The sequence below is a fragment of the Anoplolepis gracilipes genome, chromosome 2, assembly GCF_047496725.1.
Source record: "Anoplolepis gracilipes chromosome 2, ASM4749672v1, whole genome shotgun sequence".
Lineage (NCBI taxonomy): Eukaryota > Metazoa > Arthropoda > Insecta > Hymenoptera > Formicidae > Anoplolepis > Anoplolepis gracilipes.
The window spans coordinates 6,275,028-6,295,633 of record NC_132971.1 but is presented as its reverse complement, the minus strand read 5'-3'; the positions used below and the strand labels follow the sequence as shown (position 1 = coordinate 6,295,633).

The window sequence follows — 20,606 nt, the reverse complement described above, 5'->3', positions numbered from 1 at the left end:
CAAACGGTCACTGACCAGTCAGCAAAAGTTATTTTGGATCTTCTTCCAAGAGACTATATATCTTGGCATGACTTTCAAAATAGTAACTAAAATATAAAATTAACTTAAATTCTCTCTCCAGTACGCGATCTATATTATAGAACACTGTTCCGTTTCAAAGCAAAAAATGTTATTTAATAACTCGTCCGTAAAAACACAATTAGAATTATAAAAATATTGTTTATATAAATTTAGAATTCTTTATTTATGTCATTTATTTATATTCTATTTTATATAATAATATGTTTTAGATATGCGCGTTATGCAATTTAACGTACGCATGGATACAAAAAATAATTTCAAATTTGTTATTGTTTACATACGTGGATGTTTTTTTTAGATTAAATGTAAAGAATTATTTTTTGAAATATTCTCGGTAAATTAAATATGATAGGTCTTCAGAATTATTTATTACGCATTGCGAAAGATTCTTATTGTAGGAAAGATATCTTTCTTCGCATGTGTTATGCGTCATTCTAGTGGAAAATTTTGCCATCGACTATGTGGGCTGGACCGGTTAGTATCAGAGACCGGTTATATTCTAACAAATAAGTTATATGATATATTATAAATTTATTGTGTTGCTGTAGAAACCGTAGCTTTTGCCATATTACCATAGCATCACTATGTATTTTATTTTTCGATGTTTTTCAATTTTGATAAACATATTCATCAAAAAACGTGTAATATTCCAAATTTTATTGTATTATAATTGATTTAATCAGATTCTTTTCGAAAATTATCGTGTTTAAAGTGTAATTATATTATCTTTATTTGTTAAATTTTTATCACTTTAAAACAATGATTGATAAGATCAAAATAAAATTGCTCGAAGTCACTTGAAATACAATATCCAATAAATAATGGCTTTGAAACTTTGAATTCTAGACGGTAAAAAAATTTTGTGTTAAATTTAACACATTTCTCGTGTCCCAATTTATCCACTCTAATTTTAATGTTAACTTAATAGAAGGCAAATATATAAACAAATAACACAAATAATATGTAAAAAATTAAGACAAAAATGTGAATTATTAGTATAAAATTTACTTGTTAATTGTGTTGTTTTAATTCTTAGAAACGGTGAATATTAACTCAATGCAGAAAAGTTAAAATAACATAACGACAGTGTTATATTAACATAAGAGTATGTTAAAAATTTAACACAAAAATTTCTACACGAGAAAATCTCAACAAAAATACAAAATTTCTTTACCGTGTATAGAAAAAAATTGCATACTTTTATATTATCTAACAGAATATGTACTAAATTCAATATTTTTTAAAATTAACAATGTGATCTTTACAAGAAATTCATAAGAAATATCACTGTTGTTAATTTTAATAAATATTTAATTTAATATTTATATATTTTATTAGATAATAAAAAATTATTTTTTTATTGCAATTTTTTCTATAAAATTGAAATTTTCAAAATCATCATTTATTAGATATCGTATTTCAACGGCTTTCAAATGCCTTTTTTTATTTTATTATATTATTTTGGAGTAGTTGTTTGATAAAATTATTTTTGTTATAATAATTTGATAGATAATACATTATCTATAGATAATGTATTATCTATAGTACATTATCTTTATAGATATTATATAGTGATAAATATCTTTGTTTTTTCCACTTTCATGAAAAACACACCGTTTATAACTTATAATAATTAAAAGAATATAGAAAAGAAAAAAAAATATAAAAAAATACAAGTGTATTTCCGAACTGAAGAATTGCAGGTTTGTTTGTTTATCGCATTATTTTTCGAGTAATTTATGCAGATCTGCATTTCAAGTTGAGAGAGAAATAAAGTTTCGCGTATTTTGCGCGAATTCTCAATAGAACAGCTGTCTCGGCTAATAAGCGAGTTGTGATGAGTAAATTTATTAATCGCACGACGGTATTACGTTTAGTAATGAAATCGTTTATTGTGGCAATTCTGTAAAGCTGGCGAGATTAACTGTAGCACGATATTTGTCACCAGAGATTTTGTAAATTTTGCAACGTAAGATTTTAACGCAATCACGCAATATAGCAAATAAGCCGCCAAAGGAAAACTCTTATCTGAGTATTTCTTGAATGGTTTCGAGTTATTTGCGCGGTTTATTATAAATTATTATTAATATAATATATTTTTAGACACATTAATATAATATATCTATAGACATATATTCTTCATTCTGTACAAGCGCTTTAGGAAAATTATATACAAAAAAAAAAACGAGAAAAAACATGTATTCCTTTTTTATATTAGAACTTTACGGGCGTTATTTATTATACACATTTAAATTTTGTATATTGCATGTAAATGCATCAATATATGGTAAATCCCTTTATTTTTTTAATAGGAATATAATAGAAAATATTTCTTATTAAATAAGAAATATTTTTTATTAAAAAAAGTATATATATACATATATATATATATATATATTTCAATGTGAAGAATACAATTAATTACAAATAAAAAAATTTAATGGTAAAACAATTAATTAATTAATTAAAATAAAAACTATTTCGTTTTTAATAAAGAGGAAGAAATAATGTTATACAAATTATTCGTTATGGTGAAAATATTTTTTGTTCTAATTATTTATTATTGTGACCTTCCGTCAAGATAATCCGATGTAGTTTAAAGAATAGAACTTCCTTTGGAAGTATCAAGTATATGCTTGCGCATACAAATTTCCGTCACATGTACTCGTTCACGGTGAAATGTATTTAAGGTCAGCCCACGCATATAAAATTGTATGTATGGCCTTATTTTTACATCTGTGTTGTTAGATTAGAAGCGAGTCTCTCATTCCTTGGAGTTGCAAATTTGATACGCATGTTTCACTATACACTATACACGCTTCTTATCTCGACTTATACGTCTCTTCCACGTCAGTTTTCTGTTCGCTCGGTTGTGGTTAATACACGTGCATGGCCTTGGTGCTTCAAATGCTTACTTTTAGTAGATCAAAAATCTTCGTGTGTTAATAACGAAATCGGATTTTTTTAGTGATATTTTAAATGTTTCTTATAGTGTTACTTCATCCTTAATTAAGCGCAAAGTTTATATGCGGACTATTAATCATTGCTATATCAATCGAATCGCTAAATTCAACATCCTTCTCTGCAAATAGTGAACATTTTCAATTTATTATTCGCGAATTTCAAAATTTCTTTTTATTGTTATCGAAATGAATGCATGTAAAAGATGCTGTTATATATCCGTCTTTGCACATTGCAATCGTATTATTGAATATCTTTTTATACCTGCTGAGACGCAAAAAATAAATGACAATATTCTTGCTTTGTCCCGACTCGTTAATCTTTGATTGCATTCACAAGAAAGTATGACTATTAAAATTGGCGCGACGCTCATACACTCTTTCAAGCAGTGTTTAATTTAATTTAGTCGCTTACAATCTTTTTTTAACTTGCTGTAAGACTTTCTTTATTTATTTATCTAACTACTATGCAAATAATAAGAAATAAATTGTTTAATTTTTTTATTTAATTTTCTAAAATGAGAAATTACTGTTTTTAATTGAATCATTCATTATTTTTTTAATAACATTTTTTTATTAGTGATTTTTAAAAATTTTTAATTAATTCTTTTGTATTTAATCATTCATTATTATTTAATTACATTTTAATGATTTTTTTATCGTTTAACTAAAATTCTTTCTTATTTAATTTGAAGGATTCTTTTTTAGTACTTAATTAAATCTTTCATCATTTTTCCATTAAGCTATACATCTTTTTTCAATAATACCATTTTTTAAATCTTATTTTATTTATGTTATTTTTTAAACTTTTTGCTTTCAATGACATAACTGCTATCGAAAAAATCTAAACAGCTAATGGATGAGATATATGATTCGGGGTATTTCTATTAGGGGAGCTACTCGGGCTAGCGGAATTGAGGTCGATTTTCGCTTCGTGACGAAAGCGACACGGTCTCTGCCCTGGTGCCAAGAATAAAGGGACATACGCGGAACGAGGCATTTCAGCACCGGGCGGTGAGCGAAGGAAGCCAGAAGGAAGTAGACAGCCTTCGGAGAGTGTTTGTTGCGGCGCGAGTAGTACTACTTGGTTTCGCTGACACCGTTTCAGTTGCGCGTAAGCAGCCGACCGTTGCACGTATCCGTAGAAACGGCGACGGACATCATCCATGGGTTATCCGCGTCCAATTGTCTGGTTACAATTAATAATCTGATACTAACACGATTGCGAGAAGGTACGTATGTATTTTATCCACTTCCGTTATTGGCTTTCGATATGTACATATTTTGATACGATTTCATTAACAACGCCGATCAGTTGTTGACCTTTCTTTTGGCGCGTGTCATGCCTCGTTTATCACGTTATTACCACGGACGAGACTCACAATTCGTATAACTTTGTATGAGTAGATTTCCTTGAAACCAATCTGAGAAAGTACGAAAAGTATACACGAGGACACCTTTCAAGGATTTAATGTGATGTGTATACGTATTAAAGTAAAATGTTGATATATATCTCAATCTCTTAGCATTTAAATTATATCGATGCGTTACATAAGTCTATATTTAGTTTTATTTGTTTTTTATTTGATAGGATAAATTTAGCGATAAATTTTAACATTCGCTTCAATGTTGAATGCGATAATTTGTGAAAGCAGTGACAGTTTGTTAGACGTAGTTTTGACAGGCTTCAGAATCGTATAACTCTCTATCATGCTTCGAAACGAAATTTGAGCTGTTTGTATAGTTTTCGCGAACATATATAGTTGCAAGTATACTGTTTTGATGCAATACTTGATATACGAGTTCATCGAACCCGTTGCATGTAAATATTTTTGTAAACAACTATTAGAATTAAAAATTTTAAATGACGTTAGAACAATGAATTCTGCAGTTTGTTATTTATTGCATCAGTAGTAATTTTAGGATTTAATTATATATTTTATCTTGCAAGAATTTGCACACACACATACACACACACACACACACACACACACACACACACACACACACACACACACACACACACACACACACAAGAAGAATTACGCTATAATTTTTTTCATATCAAAACAATATTTATTCTGATAACATCAAAATATGAATTTTATTATTAATGAGCATTTGCACATTTTGTATAATTATTATATTCTTATTGTGCGATTTATATTATCTATTTATTATTGTTGTCAATAATAAAATAGTAAATAATTCCTATTATCTACTTTTATTTTTCTTAGTATTATTACTTTTATTATTATCTATTATTTATTTCTATTCTTTATATTTTAAATTATTATTACATTGAGATAGTTGCATGACAATTCATTTTAAAACACCTCTGTTCGAAGAACACCTCTGTTTTGGTTTTGTCTGCAAGTTTACATATAAGTTTTCCGCAGCATTTAACAACATTTAGACAACAGGAGATATTTTTTATGACAACATTTGTCAAGTAGATAAGTTTTATTCGGGCGGTTAATCTTTCGGTACCATTTATCTTTGAAGTTCTTTCTAAGATCGTATTATTTGCAATTTTGCTCGGCGTAATATGATTTTCTGGCAAGCGTTCATTACACATAATGATCCGTCAGATTTAGCACCCAAAATAATTTGATTATAAACACGATCTACTCGATATAAGATTTATTGCGCTTTTACCACTGAATGCGATTGAACGAGGATATTTATCATCGTATTATTCTAGAGCACATGAAATAGGATTCTGCATTCGAATATCTCTTAGACAACTTGCATATCTCAGAATATATATCACGTGCATATCACATGATACGATTAGGTATGTGAATTACTTCAGTACACCTTCGCAAATGTTAATACGTGAAAAAAGTGCATTTTTTTCTGATAGCATGTTTCAAGGATAGCAAGTGCAATAATTTAGATTGACGATTGTGGTCGCGCATCGAGACAGGAAATAATGAAGGAAATCAGTGAAACATATAACACAATGCACACACAATTGAAAAAAAATTTCCATTGAATAGAATCATCATTTCGCTGCATCGTTCGTATTATTGAGAAATAGTTTGTGAAATGTTTCTCTATTTGCCTTTAAGCAAAAACTTTAATTTTTATTTGCATCGGATCGAGCGTTTGATTTTTGATAAGAATAGGTCGAACGTTGGCTTATCGTATAATGATATTAACTTATCATATGATAATGCACTTTTTGTAATATAATGCTGAAATTGTTTTAAAAGTGCTTCTGTGAAAGATTAGATATTAAAATGCACAGGGATTATCGTTGCAATCAGCATAAACTGTTTATGTAATATTATATCTTTTATAAAGATATATAATATATATTTTTTCTTCCCCCCCCCTCCTCGTCAACTTTTATCTCTCAGTTATTTTTACGATTTTTTTCGAATTATATTTATCATATACTTTAGATTTATTTTTGAAAATACATATGCACACGGAAGTATGCATTATTTTTCTTATGCAAAGCGTTTTTATCTATTATTTCTAAGTAATTATCTAATTTCTAAGTAATTATCTAATCACTTATTTCTCACAGGTTTCATAGAAGCGCGTTTACATTCACTAATAGCTCAAATGATCAAATGTCGTAATTTCCAATAATGTCGTAATTTCCAATAATGTCTGATAAATTTTAGAAAATGCTGCTAATGTTCATGAGAAAGAATTTTTATAAGAAATCATTTTTAAATCTTCGCTCAAAGTTCTCCTCTTCCTCATCTCTTTTTTTCTATTTGCAAAAACTGAAACGTTGAACATTACTGACACCTTGAAATAATCGCGGTTCGTGTCTGATAAAAGTGCACGTGACACCAGCTAAAGAGGAGCCGGTAAATACTTCTATTTTGGTAATGTCACCAACGCGCGGTAACATTGCCAAAAAGTGAATTTGCATCGTCAAAGTAGATGCTGCGCTTCCTGAAGTGAAACATATGGTAGTTTGGTTGTCCCAGTTCTAGGTCATCGGACGTATTATATATCGTGGGACCGTGAATTTGCGAATGACAATCGTGAGTTCAAATTGACAGCTACATTTGATTAAATTTGATAATTGTATCGCAATAATTTTTAATGTTTTGACTATCACGATTTAAGAGATTTGATTGATTGAACGATATTTTACTCTACTTAATAATGCTATTCTACTGCCCTTTGACCAACATAATCACATAGTCGGCATATTGAGAAAGTTCTGACGGATTACGAGAGCAATTACGATGATTGCATTAAGTTGACTAACTGAATAAGTACGTCGACGACTTGTTTATTGTATGATTATGTGACTAACTCGCACAATAAAAAGAACATAAATTTTCGACAAATATTGTACCAGTTTTTTTTTATCCTGTTATCTTTCTATTATAAAATGCAATCTTTTTTTTATATGATATATCTAATCTGCAAAATTATTTTAATTACTCGACACATAGTAGTATAATTGATTGCGTGTTCATTATTTTACATATTAGAACAGCCTCTTTAATCATATCTTATATATCTGAGTAATTGTACTTATTATTTGAAAAATTAATACAAACGTTATATGTATTTGATTATTACAATTTAATTGCATGTAAATTAATGTACATTATAAATATGCAGCCATGAATTTTAATGTGAGTATTAATAATTCATGTGCATTAGAAATGTAGTCTAAATTATAATGTAAAAATAATTTTGTTTGTTATATCTGCGCGTTGACTTTTATCAAAATTTTTAGATGTTATAATTTTGACGAACATCGAATTAATCGAAAGTAATATCAGACAATTATAATAATATGTATATACTTAAGATGTATATGCTAGTAATTCTGAGAAAAAATGGATTATTAGAAAAAACATATTGTCATATCTATCTCGCATTCGCTTTAAAATTGCACAGTTTACTTGTCTGCGTGTTGCAATCGCTCAATGATAAAGTATCTATATCAGTGGACTGAGTCATGTACGAATACGCAAACCAATTCGATACGGCATATTGTTTAAGATATTACGGGATGTCCTAAAACCACTGTATATTTTTTAAAGGCAGATTCTCTGGTCAATTTGGGGACAATTTTTCCTCAGCGAAAATGTCGAGGAAGGTTATCATTTTTTTGCAAATTTCCAATTTTTGCCATTATATATTTTTGTAACTAAGTTTTAAATTAAAATTTTATTAAAGTAAACTCCACCTGAAATTAACCGAAGAATGTACGTATGTTAATCTTTTAACTCAACAAAGTTTAGTTTACGAAAGACCTTTCTTTTTCAATTACTTATAATTCGAAAATTATTGATGCCTCAACATTTTCGCTGAGGAAAAATTGTCTCTAAATTATGGCCAAAGAATACATCCTTAAAAGGATGTACGCTGATCTTAGAACACTTTGTATAGGATCAAATATGAAAAAATATGTAGAAAATATATAAATATATGTATATAAAGAGATATTTGTTTTCCTAAAAATATACACACAAATATGTGTGTACATACATATACATGAAAAGAGCGCGTCGCAAATATTTTCACGATTTCGTCTGATCGAGATATTTATGTTACAGATAGTAAATTGCTTAGTCTTCTCTTATTGTACGTTCGGTGAGCATACGAATTTATGCACATATTGGCACACATATACATTTTTCATTTATGTAAAATATAAGTGTGCTGATATATGCAAATTTGTGTGTTAAGGTATACTTGACGCCGAGTGTACGTATGATCGTGTTTTTATTTTTATTTGAACAAGAATTTATAGAATTATTTTAGAACATTTTGCACATTTTGCTTTATTGTAAATTGATGTTAATAATAACGTTTGACATGGCATTGGTATTGAGTAATGCTTCTTGAGTAAGCTTCTTATGTAAGTTACTATATAATAGATATAATTGACTCGTATTTGCAATTTTTTACACGTTGTGTAAAATGTAAGAGCAATGTTGAAATAACTTTGCGAACATTTTTAATTACATGCTGACGTTTTCTATAATGATTATGTTTCGCAAAAATGTTTTGCGTTATTATCTCCTATAAATAGCGGTAAAATTATCGTTTCGTGCATATTTCACAGATAATGATCGATTAAATGCTGCGCGTCGTAAGGTGCTATATTTATGTGTCATAAACCGTAAATAGTTAAGCGTGTTGTTCCGCTTGTGACGATGTCAACCTCACATACGATTTACATTAAGCTAAGTTGTGTGTGACTTGAAGGATTATCTTGATTAGACTCGTTTATGCTATTAAAAGTAAATGGCACAGGAAATGATTATCGTGCGTTTTACATGACGATTAATATATAAGGTCATTTCCTTTTTTTATTTCACTTGAAGAAGCGTCACTTCTAATCTTGCTCGTCACGAACAATTTCTTTCATACAAGTTTATAATATACAGTCGAAAGATTCGTGTCCGTTTTAATAAACATTAAATTTAAAAATGGGGATGAGTAATAAAGATTAGATACCATAAAACTTTCCTCTGCTTCGTTTATCATTCTAAAAAGTTTCTTAGGGATAGGGATTTTCCATTCGTCTCTGTTATCTTAAGATTAAAAGAAGGGAAAAAAACGAACACACAGATGAAAATATTATACATATTAGGAATGAACACTAACAAACTGCTTACTAGTAGTAGATTGATTGAAAAACTCATTGCAAGAACAGACTGTATGTTTTGTTTTTATGTAATACAGAGAAAGATAGTGTAAAGTTCAGAAGTAATATATCTCAAGTAAATAATTTAATTATAAGATGGATTGATTTATGTTACATGCAGGGTCTATTGAAATTTTATAAAAAAATTTCTGAAAAATTTTCTAATTTCCTAGAATATTTTTGTTTATAATTTTAGGTTCAAGAAGAATATTTTAAAAATGTTTTGCAACTTTCTAAAATAATGATTACTAATTGTAAGTAAGAAAAAATGGAAAATAAGGTATTGTAATTAAAGAGCGTAAGCTTTTAATATATTAACAAAATATTCAATTTTATTAAAAATTATACATTTAAAAATTTACACTTTAATTACTGCACCTCAATTTATTGCCATTTTTTTACTTATAATTAGTAATCATTATTACTGGAGCCTATTATTTTATTATTGATTTTCTAAAATATGTTTTTTTTGTATGTATTTTCTAACACTTTTTATTATAAGAAAAAGAACGAAGCCATTTAAGATTCAAGTGTTAGATTTGCAAATGTACTAAAAAAACTTAAATAGTTTTCACAAGATAAACATTTTTTACTTACATAACATTTTAATTTATTACTAAAAATTACAATATGTACTGCATACTTAATATTTTGTTAGTCCGTTGAATATATTACAATATACACACAGAAAAAAGTAAGTGTTAAATCAAAACTTATATACTCATATGAACGCGTTCATTGTTTCATATATACGCAACAATTTATAATCTTTTTAGAAGAATTTAAAAATCTCTAATTTCAACAATATTATAATCTTATTTCAATACTATAATTGTCATTTCAAGAATAAAATAAATATTTTAATTCTAAAAAGTTATAATTTTTTATTTAAACATGTGTTATTTTCCATCCAACATTTTTTCCTCTCCATTCAAGAAAATTATTTTTAAATAACAAGAATATATTTTTTTTGTTGAACTATATAAAATGTCTTTATCCAAGCAAACTTTCTTTATTTAACGCAATATAATTTCATTTCAACATTTACATTTTAAAACTATAGATATTGTCAAAGTAAGAATATTCTTTTTTTTTGTACACAGATAGATATATATATTTGTAATATATTTTAAACATGTAATTTACACGTAATTTAATTTGGTTTATCAGTGGATTGCTGACTGTTTACAATATAAGAGCAAAATGATCAAAGAAAGAATTTTTTTTAGTCTCAATAAAATCCCATAAGAATTTCCTGACTTTTTCAAGTGCAAAAGAAATATCTGAGAAATCTAGGACTTTTATGGTTTTCTAGGAAAGAAACACTTTGATATGTCAAACGATCATCTAAAAGAAAATAAAAACTTATTGAAGAAATTATTGTGACAATTTGTACTTACATGTAGTCATGATACTGTTAGTTGAGACAAAATTGTCACATTTCATATCTCATACGCATGTTTCCTTCTCTCCTCAATCGGTATTTCAACATGTGTATCGATCTCTGTCGCGGAATTAAATACTGCGCACGCTACATTAATTAAGAAATCTATCAATAAAGAATCTTACGTACAGGAACAATTCACGCGTTTAATTGGCGAGCGACAATATATTGTTAATAATGGAACAATTTTGAAGAAGTTGAGATAGTTTTCGATCTAATTTTATTACTTTATGTAATATATTCGATGCCTAAGTACTTTAATATTCGCGCATCACAATTGTATTGTGATATTCTAGAATTAAAAATAATAGTTTTATTAATAACATAAACAATTTTAATTAATAATTATTTAAAAATTAATAAACAATTAATTATAACAAAATAATAATTTTATTTTGCTTTGAGACAAGTGTCATGGCTTTTCGAATAATTAAACAATTTAGAAACAAAACACATGTGTCGAATATACACGTATAAATTTATGTGCTAAAGGTTTTGAGGATCCAAAAAAGACTACCTATCTTTTGATATAGTAAACAATTTTGCGTAAAAATAATCTTAATTAAATAAAAATAATTAATTTTTAAAAATTATGTCTACGATAAGGCTTATCATTCTTGAGTAAGAGATTACTGTACAGCGTCTTTTTCGCAAAATCACTTTATTGCTTTATATATATATATATATACAATACATGTATACTTAGCGAGACGTTACCGCCTCTCCTGATACGTGTTTCATTCATCATGTGTCGTAACTTTGTCTAGACGGTCGGACAAAGGACTTTCCTTGTAACATCTCTTTATAACGCACGTCTTATTATGAAAAATATGTATTCGGACACATTTACACACTGCGTGTAATATGTGTGCGTGGTGCGTGAGTGCATGCGTGTGTGTATGTGTGTAATTGAACAAGTTATATTACTACATTATTTATTGTACTGTATTTTGTTTACGGTTTATTAATTCTTGAAGCGTGATTATTATTTTCTAATGTTCTACAGATGGAACTGAATAGCAATCCTGCGATTTCTGCGAAGAAGAGCTCCATTCATGACGATGAGACAACATTTAAGCAATCGCTTGGGTAAATATATTTACATAAATATACAAATATACATATAAATAATTTTTCTCAAACTTTTTAATTAATAAGATATTATAATCATTTCTTAAATGTGGGTTTATTTAATTGCATTCTTTACTTTGAGTACGTCATTCTTTTAATTAATAATTATTTCCTATAATAGGAATGTTTCTAATTACATTAACCAAGAACAAAAAGAAAGAAGTTTATATATACGTAATTTTACGTAATGTCGAAATAAATTAAGGTGAAACGGCTATAGAGTAGTTATAGACAATAATTGATTGCGGATCAGTATAATCACAAGTATGTTGCATTATTAATTGATTGACACGACATTTAATAACATGGCTGGAATATCAATTCATTTAGTTGTATAATCATTGCGAATGATTGCCAAACAATGTTATAATCTAGCATTATACGATTTTAGGTAAGCGAGCTAAATAACTATTCACTATAATTATGCGATTAATCGTGTTATCAGTATTTTTATCAAGTATATTTTACTGGATCTTACCTGTAAATATTACTTCGCTTATACATATTGATAGAAAAGCTAGCTGTGGAAATTTGAATTATTATATGTAAAGAACACATAGAGTAATATCAGAAAAATGGTTAAATTAAGAAATTGAAAAACCTAGATAAATCGCTGTGGACTCGCTTATTTCGTCATTCAAACTCGCTTATAAATGTCATGAACAACGTGTAATTAACATGCCTATTGGATTCAGAAAGTATTTTTCTCAGCGTATTCCTCGTACATATTAGTCTTATATAAACGTTAATTGTGGAAATTCAATTATCTGGCTTGAAAATCGCGCATATGCGTATCCGGCAATTAGCGTTATTGTTACACGGAAAATTACTTAAACTATCAGAATCACTATATGTTGGTTTAAAACATGGCTTCTTTATTTTTGGCGATTAGAAGTGAAATCCACATTATCGTGCGGTAAAATTAATTTATTATATAATATTTTACATTTTTTATATTGACTATTTTTATTATAGAATTGGCGGAACCTATGGAGCTTTTCAATCGAAAGATCCCATCTTAACGATAGAAAAGGGCAATGATGCTATCAAGGACGGAAGTAACGAGCATGGCATCACTGTACATCATCCTACTTCGTAAGTTTGACGTTAATAAAAAAACAGCTGAAATTTTTTTCAATAATAAACAATTTATAAAACAAAATATACATTATAAATATTAGCAAAGATATCGTATCGATAGAAAGTGAAGAATATTTAGCACATATATATGAGCGACGAGAATGAAATTATACACCCAAAAAGTAAGTAAAAAAACACAAACAAATCCTTGTTTCAAACAAATATGATAAGAGATATGTGACAAGTATGACAAATGTTTGCAAAACACTGGAGACGGAAGTGAATACTTTGTTATGTTGTTATGATGTTCTGATAAAAGATTTATAATTTATTTCTTTGTGTGAAATAACTACTTTTTTCCGGGAAAAATCATATTTTGTCATTAACGTTACGTTGTTTTGACATTGCGGATTCTTTGTAAGTTTTTTTTAATAACGCAGCTAGGTTGCGTAAAGATATACATATATAGATGCACAAGTATAACCGATTCGCAAAATTCATCTTTCAGTTCTACTGCAAAAAATAAGAGGGAAAGAGACAAGCTAAAACAAATATTTTGGCATGAGTGCGATCGATTCGCGTAATATCTACATTTAACTCATCATTTGTCACTTTAACGTCATTGAAAATTGTAAACTGCTTGGATGCAGATAAATAGGTTCCGTGGGTTAAAAAATGTAATTTTTTAAAATTTAAACTGAAATAATTTACAGTCTATATAAAAAATGGAGAAACTTGTGAAATTCACGATAAAAAAGACACAATATATATATATATATATATAAAATATTCCAGGATATCTCCACAATCTGCATAAATAAATAAAATTAGTGATGCGTAAATTATTGGTTGATTTAAAGCTTTGGTATTTTAATATTTAATTATAAATGCATATTTGTGCTCGTTTATTAACATTAATTTATTAATATTAATGAAAAAAATATTATAATTATCAAAGTTTGTATACAATTTTTATTTTTAGAAAACTGCGAATAATTTGCGTGATATATCATTTAAATAAAAAAATATGTTCTTAAATTCATTTAACGCAGTTAAGACAATAAATACAGAATAAATAAATCGAAATACACAATAAACAAATCTTAGCGAAATCAACTTTTATTTTTTTATTTACTAGGGGATTATTTTGCTCGTAATTTTTCTAACAGCGTCAATTTCTCGAAAACAAATACTCATTAAAACAATATATTTAAATAAATTATTTTTCAAATTTATTATTTAAGTTTTTAGTTAATAAGATCAAACAAGGTACATTTTTTAAGATTCTTTAAAAAACTTTTAATAAATTTAATATTAATAAACTTTGAAAATATGCTGATCCATCTATACGGTTAGAAGGTGCCAAAAACAACAGTACGGAGTAAGGATTGAATACAATTGATGATTCTGGCAAGATTCTAAAATTTCAGTTATGTTCATTTTAAATGATTCCTACTTGGCATATCTGAAACAGATGCCAAACGTTCATAGGTACAACTATGTTTTGATAGTGACTAAAGAATTCTGTTTATACTTGATGATTTATACGTATTAATTTATTATTTCTCGACGAATTTGATTTTTACGTCGAGTCAAAAAAAAAAAAAAAAAAAAAAAAAGAAGTTAAACGTACTAATGGACGATTGGACAACTGCAGGTACCTGGAAACCATGATGCATCTGTTCAAGGGTAACGTCGGCTCGGGAATCTTTGCATTGGGAGACGCTTTTAAGAATGCCGGATTGCTGTTGGCACCACCGTTGACGGTTTTTCTCGGCATCATTTGCGTACACGCTCAACATATTCTCGTACGTATGTTTAATTAATACACACATTATATAAAGTGTCTCAAACAGGAAGTATAGATGGTAATAAGGATTTTTTGAATAAATTGGAAACGCTAAATTGAAGAACCAGTGTGATCTTCTTATACCTTATATAAATAAGAAAAAACGTAATATAAAATATAAGACTTTCTTCTGTGAAAAAAGTATTATAGTTATAATAATTATAAATATTATTGTATATCTAAAAAATGTATAAATAATATAGTAAAACTTTAATATAAATATTACAGCCATACAAAATTGCTCTTTATAATTAATAATATTATTTTTTAGATTAAATGCAACGAAGAGGTGACGCGTCGTGTTGGCAATGGCACAAATACATGCGGGTTTGCTGGAACCGTGGAGCTGTGTTTCGCTACCGGACCTCTTAGACTTCGTAAATATTCGATTCTTATGAGGTATGTAATAAGTGTGAAAAAGGAATTCTGGAAAGTCGAATAACAAGGAACATCAGCAAATATATATCACGTAGCCTTTTTATAATTCCCACTTATATATAATCTTCAATTCATCTGAACGCTACTTTCTCGCGCAAATTTTTTTCAGTTTACCCACACATTTTCTTTTTTATTCCTTTACACGAGTTTTTTAATTACTTTTTCTGATTTTACACATTAGTTCGCAGCGAATGTGCATGTTATTTATGTTCCGTTCTCGTAATTTTGTTGCAGAAAAGTGGTTAATATATTTTTGTGTGTCACGCAACTCGGATTCTGCTGTGTATATTTCGTTTTCATTTCTACGAATATGAAGCAGGTGAAGTATTTTTCTCCAGCTATATCTTATCTTTTTGAATCGTAATGCTTTAGTATTTTTTGGTTTACTCATTACATGCCATTTCTTATCGCAAAAATATGTGAAGTTTATTAAAAATTGCTTGAGTAAATAACACCTTTATCACTTATAATTAATAATAATGTATTAATAAAAGAATGGAAGATCAGAAAATTATACGTCTTAATTTGATATATTTATATATTTCGCAATAAATAACAAAACCTTTCAAACAGAGGAAGAAAGAGAGGCGGGGGAGAGGTCTTCTTAAAAAAAATAATAAAAAAAGACTTATCAACATTGTGATAATAATTATAATTTTCTTCTATTTTATGATAGGTGTTGGACGCGCACGATATCAAGATGGATGTTTATCAGCATATGGCTGTGGTGTTGATACCCATAATGCTTAGCACTTGGATCAGAAATCTCAAGTACCTGGTGCCGTTATCTTCGATAGCGAATTTCCTAATGCTCGCGGGTTATATCGCCACCATGTATATCATGAGCCATGACGTACCATCTATACATGAGAGAAGATATATCGCGGATTGGAACAATATACCTCTGTTTTTCGGCACTGTGATATATTCCTTTGAGGGTATTACTCTAGTGAGTATTTTGTCACAATACAAATACTTTTTTATTTTATCTTAATATTTTTTGGTTTCAATCCGGATAAAATAAGCCGATACTCTATCCGATGGAATCTGATGGTGTGTTTCTAATAGGCGTTGATATGCAGGTACTGCCATTGAAGAATGAAATGAAGAATCCTAATAATTTTAACAAACCGCTGGGCGTTCTTAACGTTGGTATGGTGATAGTCGGCACTATGTTCGTCGCAATGGGTTTTTTGTCTTATTTAAAATATGGTGACGATGTTGCCGGTTCAGTCACACTTAATCTCGCGTCAGAGAAAATGTAAGTATCGAATCTGTCTAAATATAATTATTTATATTTTGTAAATATAATTTTATAACGGGACTCATTGTCTTGTCAAGATGGATTATATACTATATTACTTCCAATGGATGATTATTTTAAGACCAAGTTATTTGTCAGTAAAGTTCGCAGTTGCATAAACTATATACAATGTGTTTTTTAAAATTAAATATGAGTTAATGTAATTAAAAATATTTTGTAACATTTATTTCTCTTTATATATTTTAAGGATGGCCGGGAATGTCATCTTCAGTCAATTAAGGTCTTTACCTGATGCATAGTTTGACGTGTTCGATAAATATTAGCTAAATAGCTTTATATGAAAACTTGTGATAGAGAGATGACGTGTGCTTTGTGCATGTCTTTTACTCGCATGCATGATTTAATTATTATAGAATATGAATGACATCCAGATACACACATTCTCGCACCCACACTCATATCCATATTTAAATCCACACCCACACCTTTAGCTATACCCACATTCCCCCCGAATATATATATATATATATATATATATATATATATATACAGGGTGTTTGGTAATTGATGAAAAATCTGCTAATGACAGATTCTTGAGATCATTTGGAGACGATTTTTCCTCAGCAAAAATGTCGATCAATAATTTCCGAGTTATAAGCGATTGAAAAAAAGGCGCTTTTCGCAAACTAAACTTTTTAAAATCACAAAATTACCAAAACTACATTCTTCAGTTAATTTCAGATAGAGTTTACTCTAATAGAATTTTAATTTAAGGCTTAATTATAAAGATATATAATGATAAAAATTGGAAACTTGCAAGAAATGATGACGTCTCTCGATATTTTCGCTGAGGAAAAATCGACTCCAAATGATCTCAAGAATTTGCCTTTTCTAAATAAAGAATATAACGGATAAATTTCTTTTCGCTAACTCTTTCAAATTATATTTGTTTGCAGCTTACCGCAATGCATCAAGGCCGCCATTTCATTAAGCATATTGTTTACATATGCCTTGCAATTTTACGTCCCGATCGCTATAATGTGGCCCGGTATTGTCAGTCGATTTGGTCCTTTCAAGTGGCCGGTACTTGCGGAGATCATCTTCCGTTCTGCCATGTGTCTCGTCACATGTAAGTATCTGAGACAGAGAAAGATTTTACTAAATTATATTACTATTGTAAAATTTACTTTATTAAATCTATTTATTATAGATTATAAGTTTTAACAATGTTTTGTATCAAACATGATTAAAACTTCGTGTATCGTTTACGTATATGTGTAGATATTTAGTCACTATTAAAAATTTTTTTCTTTTTATTGTTTTATTACTTTCTGATCGGATCTTATACATATATACATATAAATGTTTCGAATTAAGAGCAATTATTTCAGTTATCCTGGCGGAGGCGGTACCAAAATTGGGTCTCTTTATATCCTTGGTCGGCGCGGTCAGTAGCACTGCGCTTGCTCTCGTCTTTCCGCCTCTTATTGAAATGATCGTCTGTTGGAACAACACTAATTTTGGTTTCTTCACAATCACGAAGGATGTGATAATAGTGCTGATTGGCGTGTTGGGTTTCGCTACCGGAACATACGAGAGTCTGACGTCGATCATCAAGTCGTTCAGCAAGTGAATTCAAACAGTCTATATTGTATATATAAGCGCGCTTTGTACAAATTATTCTTAATTTTTTTTCTTGTGAAACGCGGACCATGACATCACCTACGGTATTTCCGCGTGCGCAATTTGATTTAAATTCAATACTTTTTCAGATTTTGCATAGATGTTGCTCACGTTTTAAGCGTTGACATTAGTCATCCTACATAATAATAACTCACTGTGTGATACTGCTAGGCATAGTTGATAAAATGTAATGATTGTGAACGCCAATGATTGTAATTAATAATAGTCATGTTATTAATAATAATCATTCAGGAACAATACAAACTCTTCGATTTTCATATTGCTTGGATATCGTATTTGTGTGTTCACAATAAACGTTTCCATGTTTGGGCTTCCATTCGTAATAATGAATTGAAGTACAATAAGTAGTTTGTAGGATAAATAAAATAAAAATAGATGAATGAAAGTGTATTGGCTTTTTTCGTAATTATATACGAAAACCTTGCAGTAACTGAAAAAATAGACATATTCTTTATATGGTACCGTTATGTTTAATTCTTTAAAACATGAACAATTCGCTAAATAAAATCTGATGTAGAATATAAACTGAAGAATTTAGTCAATTCCGTAGCGTTCGATAATTAAACATTTAATAAATAAAGCGATAATTATATATAGTTAGAAATATTTATGTCAATTATTGCTTGACTTTTCCATCAAGATACATAAAAGTCTTTTTCTTACAGAAATGTGTTAAAAATGGATGATTGTATTTTTTAATATTGCACTATTGTATTGTAATTTTGTAAAGCAAATTGCACGACTCAAATATTAAAAATATGTATTATCTTTTATTTTAAATATTTGCGAAATGAAATTAATTGTGATGAAAATATATTTTGTCTACGTGGCGCTTTATTTTAATTGTAATCGATTATGGTAATAGTATAATTGTACGATGTGTATTTATTTATGTGCCTTAGGGGACTAGTTTCACAAACATTGATCATATATTATTAAATCTTTTTTTCTATATGTGGCATAATCAAATTACAGAAAAAAGAAGAAATGAATTGGTTAAATTAATGTAGGTGAAACTAGCTCTCATTGTCAGCATGATCGATATTTATATGAAAGACAATATGCAAACGAAAAAGAGGTTTTTAGTTTTATGTATATTGTACTAGAATAAAAAATATGTTTTTTTATTTGTTAAATTATATATGTATACATACGTATATATATATATATATATATATATATATATATATATATATACATATATATACATATACGTCACAACGCTTATGATAGGAATCAATATGAACAGTAACATTTTGAAAAATTAATCGTCGATTATCTATAATTTAACGAGACTTCTTCGGACATTAAGCAAAAATAAATTGCATGTAAATAATCCCCAATATTAATATACTGATAATTTATTATAAATTTGTCAAACGCACAAGCAAATGCGTTTTTAATTGTTCGTTTTTGTTTGTCGATATTAAAAAATATTTTTCGTCGAAAAAATTTATCTTTTCTTCACGATTGATTTTTGATGGATGTAACAAATCTTATACATGTAATATTAATTAAAATTGAAAGAAAGAAAATACTCGATAACGATAAGTTGATTATTATGTTCGATGTATGGCGTAATCGTATCGTACATCGTATTATTGGAGTACAAATTCACTCAGGGACACAATAGTGAAGATATATTTTTTCCTTAAATATATTTAATGGAACAGTGTATAAAATATTTCTTTCTTTTATCTTATTGTTAATGGAATGGTGAGAGAAGCTGATGGGAAATAAAAAAGTATGCAATAAACATGTAGCACAAGAAATTGTCTAGTTATCATGTGTTTCCAACCAATTTGAACACTTTCATTACTTATTTATTAACAGACATTTTGAAATAATATCGAAATTGTTGAAGATATTTTCGTTGGACATGTTGTTGAGCATTTTAAGAATTCTGAGCAGAAAATTAATGCTTTATTTTTACTTACGCTATTCTTTTGTAACAAAAGCATTTAGTTATTAAAATAGAGTAAATTAATACAAAGCATTAATTTTTTATTTAG

General features: G+C 28.3%; 1 protein-coding gene across 5 annotated transcripts; it reads left to right on the top strand.

The window, feature by feature from the left end:
* The first annotated feature begins 3,238 nt into the window (after positions 1-3,238).
* Positions 3,239-20,366, top strand: LOC140676140 (proton-coupled amino acid transporter 2). 5 transcript variants are annotated; one of them, XM_072910882.1, is made up of 12 exons: positions 3,239-3,475; positions 3,933-4,273; positions 12,135-12,217; positions 13,235-13,354; positions 14,997-15,147; positions 15,460-15,587; positions 15,861-15,945; positions 16,303-16,575; positions 16,709-16,887; positions 17,138-17,170; positions 17,847-18,019; positions 18,282-20,366. In XM_072910882.1, the coding sequence occupies exons 3-12, from the start codon at positions 12,135-12,137 to the stop codon at positions 18,521-18,523; spliced, it is 1,467 nt and encodes a 488-aa protein (XP_072766983.1). In that variant the 5' UTR covers positions 3,239-3,475; positions 3,933-4,273; the 3' UTR covers positions 18,524-20,366. The 5 variants fall into 5 exon arrangements, with proteins under 5 accessions (XP_072766983.1, XP_072766981.1, XP_072766985.1 ...); XM_072910880.1 differs by lacking the exons at positions 3,239-3,475; positions 3,933-4,273 and adding an exon at positions 11,978-12,025; XM_072910884.1 differs by lacking the exons at positions 3,239-3,475; positions 3,933-4,273 and adding an exon at positions 11,978-12,025 and having other exon boundaries at positions 18,268-18,406.
* Positions 20,367-20,606: the final 240 nt, after the last annotated feature.